The sequence below is a fragment of the Dipteris shenzhenensis genome, chromosome 12 (genome assembly GCF_047967505.1).
Source record: "Dipteris shenzhenensis isolate YYH24624 ecotype China chromosome 12, Dip_SZ_1.0, whole genome shotgun sequence".
In the NCBI taxonomy this organism is placed as follows: domain Eukaryota; kingdom Viridiplantae; phylum Streptophyta; class Polypodiopsida; order Gleicheniales; family Dipteridaceae; genus Dipteris; species Dipteris shenzhenensis.
Window position 1 is genome coordinate 1,228,546 of NC_141607.1, and position 17,352 is coordinate 1,245,897.

General features: G+C 44.3%; 1 protein-coding gene across 6 annotated transcripts in view; it reads right to left on the reverse strand.

Annotated features, from left to right (window-relative positions):
- Positions 1-651: 651 nt before the first annotated feature.
- LOC147895656 (actin protein 2/3 complex subunit-like protein) overlaps positions 652-17,352 on the reverse strand; it is a 30,542-nt gene continuing 13,841 nt past the window's right edge. Inside the window, exons 10-13 of one of the 6 annotated variants that reach the window (XM_087383147.1) lie at positions 17,231-17,272; positions 16,866-17,010; positions 1,448-1,678; positions 653-1,319 (exon numbers count right to left, since the gene is read on the reverse strand). In XM_087383147.1, coding sequence (XP_087239273.1) covers positions 1,251-1,319; positions 1,448-1,678; positions 16,866-17,010; positions 17,231-17,272 — 487 coding nt within the window. In that variant the 3' untranslated portion in view covers positions 653-1,250. Of the gene's footprint in view, positions 1,320-1,447; positions 1,679-16,865; positions 17,011-17,230; positions 17,273-17,352 lie in introns of all 6 variants that reach the window. The other 5 variants (XM_087383144.1, XM_087383145.1, XM_087383148.1 and 2 more) reach the window with 5 other exon arrangements.

The following is a 17,352-nucleotide window of genomic DNA, read 5'->3' on the forward strand; positions in this document are numbered from 1 at the left end:
CACAATTACAAGTGAAGGCTGGCTAGGTAGTATTTAATGACTCCATGGCTTTCCATCCTCCATTCTCCTCTAACATTTCTTGCCTATACTGGAGAATATCAATTTTCTCCATGGTCGCAAGGTGACTATATTCTACATGGATCTATTTCCCACCATCTCATTGTGTAAATGTTTACAAGATTTCCTATCGAACGTGTTACTTTCCTTTCAACAATTATATTAAATAATCCAACTTGCATTCATTCTTAGAATAGAGTTGTTTGAAAGGTTTCCATTCATTATGTTCCCATACCACACTTCAATGCTTTCATCTAATTTAAAATTTCAGTTTGAAGTTTTGGGTCTAAAGGGATTTAGAAATAAATCTCATGTACTCATGCAATGTCATGTACATTGTTGTGAGCACCACTTGAGAATCATTGCTTTCAACATATATGTGCCTCAAGAAATACTTGTCCACCACCCAAAACCAAATTTATAAGTTGTATTCTTTTCAAAATCAAGACCAAACACTACGCAAGTGAAGCACTAAACCACACAAGGGGAAACTCACGTTTCACATGACACACCATGGCTAGCAATAACCAAACCAAAAATAAGTTCCTACAAAGACCACATAGAACTAAATTGCACTCAAAAAATACTCAAAAGCAGTTTCTACAAACCACCAACGGAACCTCCAATTTGGGGCCCAAAAAATGGGATTACAACAAGAGAGTGAGCCTAAAGAAGCGCAAAGAGTATTAACATGTGAAGAGTACAAAGTCTTCAATACTCACGTGCACATTTAAGGTAAGCCAGCCTTAAATGGGCACAAGATCACTCTAGCAATATCCTACCAACAAGAATCCACAAGCCTTGACAACCTAGGGCAATGATGTGTCAAACTAAACAATACCCTCCCAAAATCTTTAAAGATGTGCCCATTTCCCCTTCCACATCATTCTAGAATGAACAGATATACCAAAACTTCCTTACATTTACAGAAGGGTCACCTTCCATCTTTCACAAAAACAAGGAAAAGCTAGCGCAAAATTCCCAAAGCTACACTTTCTCCGCAGAAATAGCCCGTGAGAAAATTGCTCTGTTTATACATCACATCTGATCACAACTACTGAACCATACCACATCCCCGTCGGTTGCAGAAATAGCCCATGAGAAAATTGCTCTTTATATACACAACATCTGACCACAACTACTGAACCAGACCACATCCCCATCAGTCGTAGTCCTATTGCAAAGGAAGGTGCCTAATCAAATTCATCACCCTCCCGATAACCTTGATAAATCTGGAGAAGATAAGAAGCCCAATTGCGTACCTGCCAACAAAGAAGCCCCGCCCACCAACAATACAAACTTAGAACAAAGGGAAAAAGAAATGGACACAATGGTTGCCTAGAGTCTACTAAAAATCCAAAAAACTATGCATTTAGCAACAAAAAATCACCTTCGAGGCATATAGACTGTAATTTGTACTTGAGATTTGGTAAGAACAAGATTTCAAGAAAACCATCCAAGAATCCAAGGCCCGTTGCTCGGACTTGAAAACTGGATTAGACCATAGCCAGATATCTGCCAAAGCCATTTGGTGATACAAACGCACAAAATCAACCGCCTTGCTTTTCAAATCAGCCCTGCTGAAGATTGCTAAAACTTCCCAAATCCCACAAAAAGCTGCCTGCAACAGGTCCATATTTTGATTAAGCACAATTTTTCAGTAAACATCTAGGAAAATTAAATTAAAAGCAATCTCTAATAGCTAGAGCATTGGACAGCATACTAAGGCAATATATATAAAGCAAACCCCACCCCCCCGCCCCCCCTCCCGCGGTGGGGAAAAAATATATAAAAGTCTAACAAAGCCCAGTTAGGTCTGCAAAAAGGACAGCGGACAAATGCAATAAACTTCACCAATCACTTTTCCTGGATTATATAACCCTCAACCCCCAAGTCATTATGCAAAAGAGGTCAGGCCATGCAATTCTATCAGCCAAATTGTGGGCACCTTCATGATGGTATCACAAGCCTAGTCTGGCTTGCATGGTGTCTGGCCAAAACATTAACACTTGGGAAGGTAGTGGTGTATTAATGGGAGCCTTGACAGCCTGCACAGGGGTCTTGGAGTTCAGGCTGAAAGGGATAGCAGCCAGCCATGCGGCATGCATGTGATACAACTCAACTATGGGAAGCATACAGCAGGGAAATGTGATAAGAGCCCTAATCCTGTGGCCATTTTAGCAAAGAGAGAAAGCGCCATAACACAGCTGCTTCGAATCCATACCCAACCTGAACATCCTAGAGCAGCAATCCACAAACAAAGGGAATGCTTTGTCATTGAGGCCAAGATAGCTAGCCATTCATCACCCAGCCATAGGTTCTCAATAGAGAACCATACCCAAGCCTGAGGTCTTGCTCACCGCAAGCGATAGTAAGTTAACTATGTTCCATGAACCCCTTACTGAAGACAACTAAGTCCAAGGCTCACCACAAGTACGCTATCCAAGAACCAATGAACCTGGTTCTGCCATATTTATCATGCAAGCATTAATATGAAGGTAAAGCTATAAAAGCTCATATTCCCTACGTAGCCACAATTAACCTCTCGCAGGGATAATAGACCTCAAAAACGCTAGCTCTAGTCCAAACTCCAAGTTGTTGCCTAGATGAATACAATCCTGGATATATCTGGCCTTAACCCAGAGCCCTGCTTGAACCAAATAGTCCTTAGCCTCAAGGATTAACTATCCTGGCTAATACCCATTAGCCTGGTAAATACATCACCTAGGTCAGGTACAAGCTAGCTAGGATTCCTCCATAAAAGAGAATTTAGGAGACCTTTCTAAAGAAGATGGACTTTGTCAATCACTCTCTCACAATACCCTTAATTTAATCATTCCAAGAGATGGGTAGCATTCAGGCTGCCATGTGGGCAGCATAGAGAAGTGTACCTGGCTTACAAAAGAGGCTGCAATCAGCAGCAAGAATCTACACAGACAGCAGGAGCCACTCAGAGATGGATCTGGTGGTCGGAGGAGAGCCAAACAGGGTCACACAGGTTAGGGCTGCCACGCGGAAATCAGGCAGCCAATTCTGGACAGTTCCACAGGTTGAGGCTGAGCAGGTGCAGACATATGGCAGACAGGCGCAGTTGACACGTGGATCTGCTGGAGCAGATGGCACAGTTGTCCAGTCCTGGAATGGTCCTGCAGCAGATGCAGATTGGTTGGAGTAGAGCCAGCAGAGGAGGGAACAGCAGCAGCAAGTTGACTGCTGCAGGAGTTATAAATAGGGGCCAACCCGTTCAGCCACTACACAGACTGGGTCGGCTTGTGGGACCACCTGGTTGACCAGTTGGTGGGCTGGCTGACTGGGTCAGTTGGCTCACTGACCTAGTCGGCCACTTTAGGGCTGGGGCTCCAGCTATAAAAGAAGCCTTTCGGTCATAGTTACTAGGGAACGTGCACGCCAACGAAACGCTGACTCCCTAGGGAACGGGAATGGCAAAATCCTAGGGGACGGGGACGGGAACGGGAAGGGAATGCCACATCACCATACTCAATTAAAAAACACACTATCTGTACAACTGCTTTTGGACGAAATTTGGAGTCAAAATGTTAGGACATAAACAAAATCCAGATGATAGATGAATCGGGATTTCAAATTTGGAGTGAGGAACTTACGACATAAACAAGATCCTAATGATAGACAAGACTTAGGTTGGGGAACGGCATAGGGAATGTTCCCTAGACGTTCCATAGGTGTTCTCCAGTGTTCCGTAGCCGTTCCAGAAGTTTGACGTTCCATAGGCGTTCCATAACCATTTCTAAAGGGAACGCCGTTCCAGCGTTCCATAGCTACGGAACGGGGTTCCCTGGCAACTATGCTTTCGGTGGCTCATTCTGCACAATTCAGGAGTTCAGACTTTGGGCAAACTAGTTCACTTCAGGGAGCTAACCAGTGGCAATCTGGTAGCGACTGTGTGCAGCAACAGAACACTTCTGAGGTATTCATCAAGGGCTTCTTCACAGCAGCAAAGGAAGATGGAGTCGAGAGGAGACTTGTGCCTCAGTTTGGGCCGCTTTCACAACAGCAGGGAGGTCAAGGATCCACAGCAAGCATTGCCTTAGGATTGCCTGTCCAGAGGAGAAGCAGGGAGGCCAGGCCAATTGCTTTGGAGGTGCCAAGGAGGTAGAAGAACCGTCTTTTAAGTGTGCAGGAGTCCACATCTAGTCAGCACTTTGCTGATAGAGGGTGGCACACTAAACAACTCTTTTGTAAATAATTTGATCCTCATTGGACTCAAATATATTTTGCTGGTTCTACATCTCTCTCTTGTGCATTGTCCATTTACTGTCTACACATTTATATAGTACACACTATGGATTTGAATATACCACTATGTGAGTTCTTGGGTTCTCTCTCTGTGTCTTTAAGCTTCTGCTGCGTGCGGGGAGCAAACAACCTCTCCCACTCTCTTTTTTAATACTCTCTCCTCTCTTCAAATTTTTAGCTCTATCTTGAGCTTCCTTAATGCTTTCTTGAGGGAGGCTTTGGCCACTTGTACCCTCTCTAGTCTGAAACCCATACATTAACATGAATGGACTATAACATGTAGGTGAATGCTTTGCACTACTATAAAATTAGAATATACTCTTCCCAACCGACTATGGATAATCAAGCACGCTCATATTCAATTTTGTTTCCGATTTACCCCCCTCCAAAAATGGCTATCAAACTTACTACCTCATACATTTAAATCCCGGTGGGTAAACCATATAACCTGGAAAGTCCTTTGATTAACAATCTTGCCAACTCATGCATTTTCATATTATTTCTAGTTGGAATGAAATGGGCCATCTTGATCAATAGATCAGATCTTTACCAACACAGAGTCATGACTTCTATGTACCATGTGGTCATGACTTTTATATGTTATTCAAAAAATGAATAATGAAGTCCATAGAGATACTTTCCATTTGCCAAATGGATCTCTAACGGATGCAGCAAACCGCCTAACTTAAAGACGTTATACCTTATTAACTCGCACTTTTGGTACTTAACAAAATAGCACCATACAAGAAAATTTATCTTTTCAAAAGAGCATGGGTGTGGGTGTGGGTGTGGGTGCGCGTGCGCGTGTGCGTTTTGCTGGTGGTAGTGTGTGTGTGAGAGAGCAGGTCGCGAGACAAAGGAGGTCCCGTATAGCTCCCCCATCTGTCCGTACACCTGTACGGTCGCCATACAAGTGCCGTCGTATGGCCGTACGAACAGGCCCGCTCCTTCCTGCGCAACCCCGTGCAATCCCGTTCCAATTGTGTCTGTGTGCATCGCCATCGCTGTTCCCTCCTGAAGCCCCCTCCGTGCGTCCGTACACCCCCGCCTTTCTCCGTACAGTCTAGCCCCCCTGCGCCCCGTCAGCATCTCCGTCCAACTCATTTTCTTCCGTGTGCCTTGTCAGCATTCCGTACAGTCCGTACGGCCCTGTCTATCCGAACTGTCCGTACATTTTCTTCTTGTCCGTACTATTTTCCCTCTATTCCTCCCGTGCTGTTTGCTCTATACAAACCCTGCTGTACAGCTCTGGTTCTTTCTGCCTCTTCATCGATCTTACCCTGCTTAACTCCATGGAGAACCATCTCAAAAGCTATTCCCAGAAGGACCTGTCCCGGGACTCCAAAAGACAGCAAGTTGATTTTTCTACTTCAGCCTCTGTAGATGCTCACTATGTTTTCGACATGCTCAAGGATGAATTTCATCACAGCCGGAAGGAGTGGACCAAACCTCCCCCGGCCCTTAAATATAAGCTGAAGCTGCCCTCATTGGTCGCTCCTCTCCGAAAGTTTTCTCAACAAGCAATCATCATTTTCTTTCCAGGGAAGCTACCTTCAGCAAATGATGTAGCTCAGTGGGTTCAGGCTTTGTTGGGAGATTGCTTTGTTGAAGGAGTATATTTTGCTTCTCGAGGTTTTTATGAAGTGCACTTTTTGGATGCCTCATATCGTCAGCAAATATTGGAGATGTCCCCTCTATTCTATGGCAGAAAAATGGTCCATGTCATGCCATGGTCGCCAAATAAGGATTACCACGGTCTCATTCGACATCACTGCCCTGTATGGGTTGAGGTTGTGGATTTTCCGGACTATATGAGGGCTAAGTTACCAAGTCTGGCAGCTACTTTGGGGCAAGTTGTATGCCCACCCCGTCCTTCGGGTAATCGAAATCGGTTTTGTGTTCTTTGGGATACAGATCACCCAACCCCTCCTATTGCGGTAGAGGTGGAGGATGTCCCCTTGGGCGAAGAATATTTTGACTTGAAATGGGGAGTATTTGCAGGTGCTTGTTTCACATGTCATAAGTTTGGCCACCTAGCTTCACAGTGTCCTGCAGTCTTGCATCAGCTCCCATCTACAGTTTTTGCTCCAGAAAATATTTCCCCTTCAACTTATGGTCCGGGGCCTAAGGCTATGCCTAGCAAGTCGGGGGATATGGCATCTAAATCTGCCCCACCCAAAGAAAATGTGGTTCAGGTTCCAACCAAGCAAAAGGATAAGGGAAAGGGCAAAATTTCAGAATCTCATGCCTCTCCCTAGGGTGCCTGACAGCAACCCAAAAAGGTATTTGCCCTCAAGCCACCACCGTTACAATCTCGCCATTGGGATGCCTCTACTTCCACCCCTGGTCAGGCCTCTACCCCTGCTGATAGCCTCACTTCTCAACTGTGGGTTGATGTGCTCAAGAGGGGCATCCTTGTATGTGACAATGATGAGGATTATAGAGCTACTGACCCAGGAGGCCAGGTGGACGTCGATGTCATGGCTGAGGCCTGACAACTTACACCTTCACTATGCTTTTTGGTTCGGCTGTACATATCTTCTATGTCTACTTCAATTACTTGCATTACATACAATGTTCAAGGTCTTTGCAATGTCAATAAGTGGAGACTTTTTTGGCACTATGTACATAGAATGCACCCCGATGTAATTTCTTTACAAGAACACAACCAACACTTCTTGGCTGGCAAGCAAGGCCATTTTGCTGGTTATGACATCTTTTATGCTGGTACAATGCCCTTTTCGGGGGTATGCATGCTGGTGAAACATGATATGCAGCCCACGGTTGCTTACAATGACCCCCACGGTCGACGAATGGTGATCAAATGCATCTGTCATGCTGATCTTTATGAAATAGCATCTGTTTATGCCTCTCAAACTTCTGCGACGAGCTCGAATGTGGGCCTCCCTCAAACAATATCCATGGCTATCTAATGAGACAACACCACTCATCGTTCTCACATAATCCCCACTGAGCTTCAACATTGGAAGATATGCTTTCTTTCTTGCATGCAGAAGATTTATGGCTCTCAACAAGGGATAGAGATATGGGTTACACATACCATCACAATGCCTTTACTCATTACTGGGCTCGACTTGACATATGGTATTTGTTGCATGCTCAGCAGTATGCTAGTTTCACATGTGCACTATGGGTTGATCATTCCCTCTTGCTATCTGATCACTTTCCAGTATGCTTGACATTATCTATAGCACGTTTAACAGATGATATGCCTTTTTTTGGTCGTCGCCTACTCCATGTTACTAGTGCTTATTTGCTTCATCAACAATTTCAGAACATGGTGAGAGTGGCTGTCCGCCCCCTCCTCTCACATGCTCAAGAGGACATGGATTTCGCCTGGATCAGTCTTGCCCATCGTTTGCAGGCTGTCATTCAAGATTATGGACGGAGTTACATGGGAAACCTCAGGCTTAAGTTGAAGTGGGCTCAATCTCATAAGCAACAAATGGATTTAATCAGCTCTCATAGGCAGCTCACCTCCTCTAAACAAGATTCTTGTGCTTATGCGGTTCACATCATCCATCAAAATGATCTTCGCAAATTAAAGAAGTGGCAAATCCAAGCTCGCATGAAACCCTTTTTGGATAAGGGCTGCTCCTCCAAAGCCTTCTTTAAAAGCCTGCATGCAGATAGGCGAAAGGAGGATATTTGCAGAATCAGGCAAGATGATGGCACCTGGACCACCTCCAAATCAGAATTGGAATCGCAATGCTCTAGTCATTTCCATCATCTCTTTTCTCCTCAGCCTGATCATTCAATGCAAGTGAATGCAGCTAGGTCTCAATTTTTGATGCATGTTCAGCCCATATTGTCCCCGGAATGGGCTCGTGCACTGAAGCAGCCCTTTATGCTTAATGAACTGGATGATGCTATGAGTCATTTACGTAAAGGCAGCTCTCCTAGTTGGGATGGATTGACTGTAGAATTTTTCCGTGCATTTTGGGGTGATCTCAAGAACACTCTACTTCTTATGATCAATCATGCTTTGGAAACATGGCCTTGTCAAATTGATCCCCAAAAAAAGGTTGTGTGAGACAATGGCTGATTGGCGGTCCATATCTCTTATGCAGTCATTTACAAACTCATTGCCAAAATGATTGTCCCCAGGGTTCGATTTATCTTGCAAGCAGGACTTCATCCTAGGCAGTATGGGTTTGTTCCCAGAAGACAGATTACTGACAATATCTCCAATGCTTTGCTTGCAATTGAGTATGCCAAATATTCTAAACAAGATGTCCTCATTCTGCAAGTGGACATTGCCAAAGCATTTGATACTGTCCATTGGGATTTTATTTCTCAGACTATGCATAAATTGGGATTTGGCCCTCGGCTGGTCCATATTATTTACTGGCTCTATTCTCATGCCACTGCGCAGTGTTTGCTTGGTGGTGGGTTGTCAAGAGCATGGACTATGACCCGCTCAGTGAGACAGGGTTGTCCTCTTAGTTCGCTACTATATGCCATTGCTACTCATCCGTTATTGTTGCATATGGACCATCTTGCAGATACAAGGCAGCTTCATGGCTTGCAAATTCCAGGGGCACGGCCGTTTCTTGCACAGGCACATGCTGATGATTCATATTTTATGCTCAGGAATTCTCAAAGTGACCTCTCTCACTTGATGCATACTCTGAATGATTTTGGCATAGCTGCTAGACTGCATATTAACTTTCAGAAATCGATTCTTCTAGCATTGAAAGAAGCTGATTGGCATGCACTTCTCTGGCCAGGCCACATCCTCCCTTCCCATACTCTTGTGAGGCATCTAGGGTATCCCATTGGCTGGAATATTACCCCTCAACAACAGCTCAAATGGGTGCTTCAAAAGATCAACAAGAAGCTGGAATACTCGCATTTGTCCACTTGGCCTCTACATGTTCGACTTCAGATAGTATAGTCTATCATTATGGCATACGTGCAATTTTATTTGCCTCTTCTTCCCTGGTCTTTTAAGCATTTGGCTTCCTATATGTCCCAGGCTATGGAGATATTTTGGAAAAGCAAATCTCACAAAAAGGCATTGCGACTTCTTCCCATGCAGTCTGTTTGTTCTCCTAAGACTCATGGGGGTCTGAATATTCTCAATCTTCACTTTCATATGCTAGCAAGAAAGAGCACTATGATTGCTGATTTTTTTCAGCAAAAACAGCCATGGGCTATTATGTTAGTGGCTATGTGTGGAAACATGACGTCCCATGCATATAGGCATTGGATTACAGATCACTGGGAAGCAATCATGACCACATTTCAGGGGAAAATTCCTGGTTGTCCTGTTTCTACTACTTTTATTCATGATTGGAAGAGAATTCTATCTTATGCTAAATGGACAGGTGCTTCTTCCCATCACGGCAATTCTTTTCGCTTGGAAAGCATCCATTGGAGCAAGGTGTTTGAATCGCCTCTCGCTTTACAGGCACCTATTAAAGCATATAATCTTATGAAACTGGGCATAAGATTTGTCGGAGATGTTGTGGATCAACATGGTTATGTGCTTTCATTCCCACAAGCTTGCAGGACATTCCCCTTGGGTCTGCATCATCGGCCCATTTGGAGAATACTTACAACTATGTTGCAACCATTTGTTCCTGTTCCTCCACTGTTTGTACAGGACAGATTGCTGGACTAGAATCTGACTTCCTTATCCCCTGCTACCTGTTCGCTTTCAATGCATAATCTAGCCTCCTCGATGGTCTACAGATTTCTTCTTCCACCGCCATGGATTGATAAGCATGCCAACACTCTTTGGAATTTGGATAGGCCTTTATCTTGGTGGTAATCACGACTCAAGAAAATTTGGAAAGCCAAATTGCCATTGAAACAGAGGCTTTTCTTTTGGAGATGTATAGTGGGAGCTTTTTCCATTGGGGTGAAATTGGCAGCACGTCGCATTGCTTCCCCTTCCTGCCCCCGTTGCTCTCATCACCGTGAGACAGTTTCCCATTTGTTATGGTCTTGCCCGCACTCTCGGATATTGATCACTCATGTTTCTCATTTGCTGCGGCTTCGGTTTCCCTCTATCAGATTTGGGAAACTCTTCTGGATGTTTGGATGCTTCTCATCTCAGATGTCTCCATTCCTCCTTTTCTTTCACTGGACTCGTTTTTGGGTTCTATGGACTATTTGGACACAGAGATTGCATTCTAGGATGGGACAACAGTTTCCTCAGGCATATGCTTTCTTCAGAATGTCCCTCAAGCAATCTTTATATAATAGTTATGCTGCGAGGGACTTGGATGCTACTAGCCTTGAAGTGTTTTCTGACTGTTTTTGAGTTTTTCCATTAGGCTCTCTTTTGGAGTCTAATGTCATGTACATTGATCTCATGTTAATAATATAGTTACTGGTTTCACAAAAAAAGCGTGTGTGTTTTGCTCCTTAATCCCTCTCTTTTGACATTGCCCTATCAATCGTGACTTTCTGTTTCTATTCCATCAGAATATGATGTGTGTACACGCTTGACAATGTGTGATTACGTGGTTTTCTAGGCGGCTGTTTCAACCTTCACAATTGAACATCTTGTTAATCATGCAAATAACGTTTTTCAATTGTTTAAAACCATTTAGGCTAAGGGCTGGATTTTCTAAGATTATGTATGCAAACTGAATCCATTAATAATTTTTTCCTTCTTTAGGCAGGCAGCATAGTGTTTAGGCAAGTGCATGAACGTGTTTCTTAGGTCTTGAATTAAGGAGCCCATAGGCCCCACTGGTTGATTCAATTGCACTGCTATCCGAGCCACAGCCCTTGCAACATTATCCAAACACACTTGTACTGCCCACACGGATGAGTTCAGGGTAGCTGTAATGTAAAGTGCTATATGCCAATTGCAAAGTGCTATGCACTTAACGCAATGTCTTATTACGCAAGGAACGCAATGACATTTATAGGGCGATTAAGTACAATGGACCTTTTTCAAGGTTTCTGTGTAACCTCAATGTTAAAAATGCCTCGTGCACTATTACACATGTACAAGTATTTCATTAGTTTCCTTAGGAAATACTCTCTTCTTTCCCTCATAGCTACCTGCCCTGACCTAGTTATAGATACAAGACCATTGAGACTATGTTTGCCCATCTATGGGCGCATCTCGCACACATAAAGACTCCAACACCTCGGATACAAGAGCCAAGCCAAGCCAGGCTGCAAGCAAAGAGCTTTCATAGAGCCACAACAACGCATCCTCAACATACAACAGAGCAAGCACCTGCACATCAACACAAGCATCAATAGAAATGAACACACTCAAGCATAGTGTGTAGATCATCATGGGATGACAATGCAGTCATTTTCACTCGCTTAGCAAAAGATTACGAGGAAACCTTGTAGGTTCTAAAGGAAAGATCTCAGACCTAAAAAGACGAGAGAACAGTCTTGCCCTTGTGCAATGGCTCCTTGGACATACATCTTGGGTAATACTTCAAGATCAAGACACGAGATGACACAAACAAAATAATGCTACATGGGGATCTTTAAGAATTTCATGATAGGATCTGGGAGTTCGTCAGCTTTTGCAAGGCAAACAACATTTTTTTCCTTGGTGGCGTTTCTTAGTATTGTTACATTGAATTTTAGTCCTTTCCTAGTCCTCTAATGAATGCACCTTCTTGACGAGGTGAAAATGAAGATACTACACAGAGATATAATGATGCAACATACCAAAGAGCAACAAGAGGGGATGCTACAAGCTGCTATAGCAGAGACACGTGTTACGGACTTCTATTTATCTGAGTAAGCTACCGAGGAGACTGAGGGAGAGGTGCTTGATGAGATGAGAGGAGCATGGATTAGCAGTGAGAGTCACCACCACGATGTTTCCAGACGAGAGGCACACACTCCACATGCGGCACGGAGAGTGACCAAAGCACGCACAATCGAGGTCCAATCTATTTCATCCCTCCTCGTAGGAGACCGACAGAGACGAGGCGTCACCCTTTATGTAGCCCATCAAATACAGAGGTCAAGGAGACCACACCCTCAGCCGCCTCGACAGATAGCTTGACAAACACAAATACGAGAGCTCATTACATCCCATCAGAGAGCCACCAGGGCACCTGGATATATGCAGCTTGAGCACGCACTAGAAGTGTTATCTCTGAGCACCTAACACTATCTTGCTATTCTGCTATTTTGCTCACTAGTTTAGCACTTTAGCTTCAGCAAGGGCCTTAGTGATCCCTTTGCTTCAGCCCATAGTGGCTTGTATGAGTTATTTCTGGTTTTGTACTTTGTCGCATAGGCCCTCCTCCTCCTCTTTCTTCTTCTTCTTCTTCTTCTGCCCCCCCCCCTCTCTCTCTCTCTCTCTCTCTCTCTCTCTCTCTCTCTCACACACACACACATCACCTCCTGGAGTTGAGCTTCACAATGGCTGAGCGAAAGATCATGAGGGCCTACACATTGAATCCATTGCATACGGGATAGATACCTTAGCCCCGATCTTAGCAAGCTCTTCAACAAAGCAGCTTGCACAAGCTTCCCACACACTTGGACCCCTAACACCATCACACCCATTCACAAGGCAAGAGATCCCAGGAGCCTTGAAAAAGGACCATCATGATTAGTACTCGACACAGAAGTTAGCCTGGTCACAGAGCTTTGGGGATTCAGAGCCATGGAACAAGCAGAGCCATGCACAAACATCACTTTACCTTGGATGGGTTGCCAGTGGAGGTGGGTGCATCCTACACAGACTTGGGGGTTCTTTTCTCCGGCCCGATTTTTATGATGCAACCAGCGCCACAAGCTCAACTGAGCAAGGGGTACACCACGCTAGCTGGGCTCGAGCGACAGTGCTTTCATTCGCACTTCCACGACCCCTATACCAAGACTCTTCTCTTCACCTCTCTGGTTCGACCAACAAGTATGTATGGCAGCCCTTATCTATCAAAGACGAAGCGGGCTCGAGTTGAGACGCTTATCTATCAGAGACAAAGTGGGCTCTTATCTATCAGAGACGAAGCGGGCTCGAGTTGAGACGCTTCGAGTCCTCATGCTTTCAAGGATGAAGCGGGCTCGAGTTGGGGCGCTTATCTTTCAGTTGGGGCCCTTATCGATCAAAGACGAAGCGGGCTCGAGTTGAGACACTTCAAGTCCTCATGCTTTCACGCATGATCTGCAATAAGCCTTTTGTACCACATCAGATAGTTCTGGCTGAATTCCAGGCATCCCCACTACAGCTCGACACAGCATTCCTGGTCATCGTATGTCTCTTCATTCGGCAATATGGATCTTGCACCACAGGGCGATGTAGGCTCCCTTGGCTGGCTTTATTCTCCTCCAGGGCACTGGCAACAGAGGGTGACCAAAGGTGTTGGTATGCATGTACTTGCAGATGGTTTGACAATCTTGGGCTCTATATAGACAGGCTACCTCCCTTCTAGTATAGTGTTGAGGCCCCCTCTATCCCACTCACATACCACGAGATGAACCAGGTTATCCAAGAGGATCTCCTACAGTTACACACATTCAGGACTTGGTTGGCACCAGGTGAGCTCCCTGTGAGGAGCAACTTCTACACAAACCACTGCCTACAGATTTCAGAAAGGATACATGGTTGCTCAGAGCACATAGGGGACATTGTAACACACAGCCAAACTCCACTAAGAGCACAATCACCGAGTTTTTCCATCCAAACAGTACTGACCAGCAGAACTCAGGGAGGCAGCGGCTGCAAGGACCCAAGCCAGAGTCAGAGACACGCCAAACTTGTCAGCGTATTGAGGCACAGATCACTAGACTGGATGCACTACCAACATGAGTGATTGTGGCACTTGTTCGCCACAGGGCTACAGCCAGGCAACTACAGCTGGTTGTACATGCCGATAGCCACCAGCGCCCTATCACAAGGTTTATGCCACCACAGCAGCCTCACACATCGACTAGGGTTGACACTCTCATTGGCTTCCACTCAAGAGTTCTCTTATGTACCGCCGCCATTATGGGCAGGCTATGGATTTTCTTTTGTATTCACCCTCGGTGTTGATGCCCATTTAGTGGCTCTCACAGACCCTTTTTGGACTTCAAAAGACTTTAGTACTCTCTCTCTCTCTCTCTCTCTCTCTCTCTCTCTCTCTCTCTCTCTTTGAAACACACACACACACACATACACATCACCTCGTGGAGTTCAGAGAAATAAGTAAAAAGTGTTCAGAAAAGTACATGGTGGATACATTGAAACAGAATCTATTGTACATCGGATTAAGGAAGTAAAGCTAATGAATCTGCTGCCATACAATCTTTAGGATTGTACTATAGTATAATCCGACACAAGTGATCATTTAAAAGAACTAGTTCTTGCATTTGATGAATCGCTTGCCATGACATATTTTCATCTGTGCAACAAACACATGCGCAAATATATCACGGGGCTCTAATACCATATCATCCTCTTCCTTCTCCAACATCATGTCCAGATCCTCTCTAATGCTTGCATGAGTTGTATTCTTTCAAATGTAGGCTGCTCTTAAACCACCTCAAAACAAGAGCACAGAATTTATTCTCTCCTCTTTTGTTGTCTGCTAGAACAGCTTGGTATTATGAACCAATTTTCACAATCATGCTTAAACTATTTCAAACCTTTTGGGGAGGTTCAGATAACCTGCTCTTTGTCTGCAGAGAGGAGGAGGTCTGCTTTCCTTGACTAACTTCTATGGCACCATACCATCAGTCTGCCCCATAATTTCCTGGTCCCATGAAAGCACCACCTCGATTTTTGCTTGCACGGGAAAAAAGTTCTCTACTGTCTCAAGTTTAGTACTTGGACTTATCCTTACATGGATCTCAAGTGGCATACAAAAGGACCATGCTTGCATGGGCTGAGGTATTGTAACATAGGGAGGATACAAATCCCGTATAGTGAAGGTGTCTGTGTTGTATGATATACGTAAAAACTCTAGCCTTGAACATAAGGACTGATATATGCGTATGATCTATGTTCTCCGCAACTACTTGTACACAAACTGCCATGTTTGGTTATTTCAGGGAGGGCTCAAAGGGCAGAGGTGGACTTGTAATTTTATGTTCCTAACATCTACTACAATATCAACATGTTTGATCTGCACATCTTCCTCTCCAAGTTTGATCTGCACGTGTCTCAAGTTTAGTACTTTGACTTATACTTGCATGGTTCTCAAATGGCATGCAAAACGACCATGCTTACAAGGGCTTAAGTATTGTAACATAGGGAGGATACAAATCCCGTATATTGAAGGTGTCTCTTTTGTATGATATACGTAAAAACTCTAGCCTTGGAACATAAGGACTGATATATGTGCATGATAAATGTTCTCCACAAATACTTGTACACATCCGGAACAGAAAATGCCATGTTTGGTTATCAGGCAGGGCTCAAAGGGCAGAAGTGGACTTGTACTTTTACGTTCCCAACATCCACTACAATGTCAACATGTTTAACCTGCACATCTTCCTCTCCAACTGCTCCCCTTCCAAGCTCCTTGAGCATGATAAAGCTTTAAGGCAATAATGCCCTCAGACTCTGCATCACACCAGCTATCCATGAATTGTTATGGGATGCAGATGCTTGGGAGAGGACATGGGCTTGGTACTGGCCTATCCTCAGGCTCGGTAGGAGATTCAACATACTAGATCTACAGATGGGTGGTGAGTTTGCCATCTTTCCCATATGGTCCTTGCTAACTGTTGCGTTGTTTTGTAGGTCATGCATGCATGTCACCCATTTCCTTGCAACAAATGATACAATCAACAATGCTAAGAGGTAAGAAAAGGAGTCATGGCAGCCACTAACAGCGGGGGAAAAGAAGTAACTGATAAGCTCAAAAGGTCCTTACGGTGAAGGAGAAGGAGAAACCATGAAGCGGACACCAAAAAGCACAATGATGCTGAAGCATAACAGCATGGGAACCTTAGCATGGAGCAAATGCTGAAGACATCAAGATCGTCGAGCACCACCCGCACTGCTCGCAGGGACTGAATGGACATTGGGGTCCCCAAGAGTAGCATAAAGCAAACTAGGTACCCATCGCTAAGGGCTTGTTACTTTAGATAATGAACACCTCTGCATAATCATGACCAAACCAAGAAGCAACATATGTGCAAAGGCAACAAAGGCTAAACAGAACACATCGTACACCTACATGGTTTGGATAATGGCCTCATGGATTGTAATCATTGTAGAAAAGAGGACTGGGCAAGAGTAGAGCCAGGAAATAAAAGGGAAGAAGGGGAAAAGAGTGGGAGAGATGAAGAGGAAGGTAGGAGAACTGAGAGTGAGGGGAAGAAGAGAGTGAACACAATTGAGGGCAAGAAGCAGAAATGAGAGAGACGAAGAGAGTCACTTAGATATTGTGGGTTTTGTAGAAAATTATAAACGATGGACTAAGATTTAGTCCTAGAGTGACACATGGCATTCAGGTGCTTGAAATAGAGCTGTTGCTCACATATAAACTGACTAACAAACAGGTGCATCCGCAACCATGGCATATGCACTGAGTCAACTAACTCAACCTTACGAACTACACAACTGTCTTCAAAAATACGTCATTAGGTGGATGCCTTACTCTATCGCCTGCAATCTTTAACAAAAATTGAAGTGCTACAGATCTCTGCAGGCAGTTCATCCGAGTTTCTGAACTCTGCAGACTACATGTCAGCCTCAGGTAGTTAACCTCCTTCCTGTCAGCTCTGCATAGATTCAGTGGAAAGAAAAAAAACACATATCAAATATGAAAAACAAGGGGCAATGACTGAAAAGAGCATCATTTCAGAACAAGACAGCGCTCACGACTGCCGATAAAGTTCTAAGCTATATCATATTGTCGAATTTCTGATTGTTGCTACATCGCATGCCCAAGTTTCAAAGTCAACATGTTGATTAACAGCAAATTCTGTAGTAGTAACACACCTCTTTGCTGAAGTAGTATCCCTGTTTTCTGAAATAGCACACCTGAGTAGCATTCCAATGGTCATTTGGCATTCCAAATTTGTCGATAATAAAGTCTAATAATTGCAGATGACTATGATAGA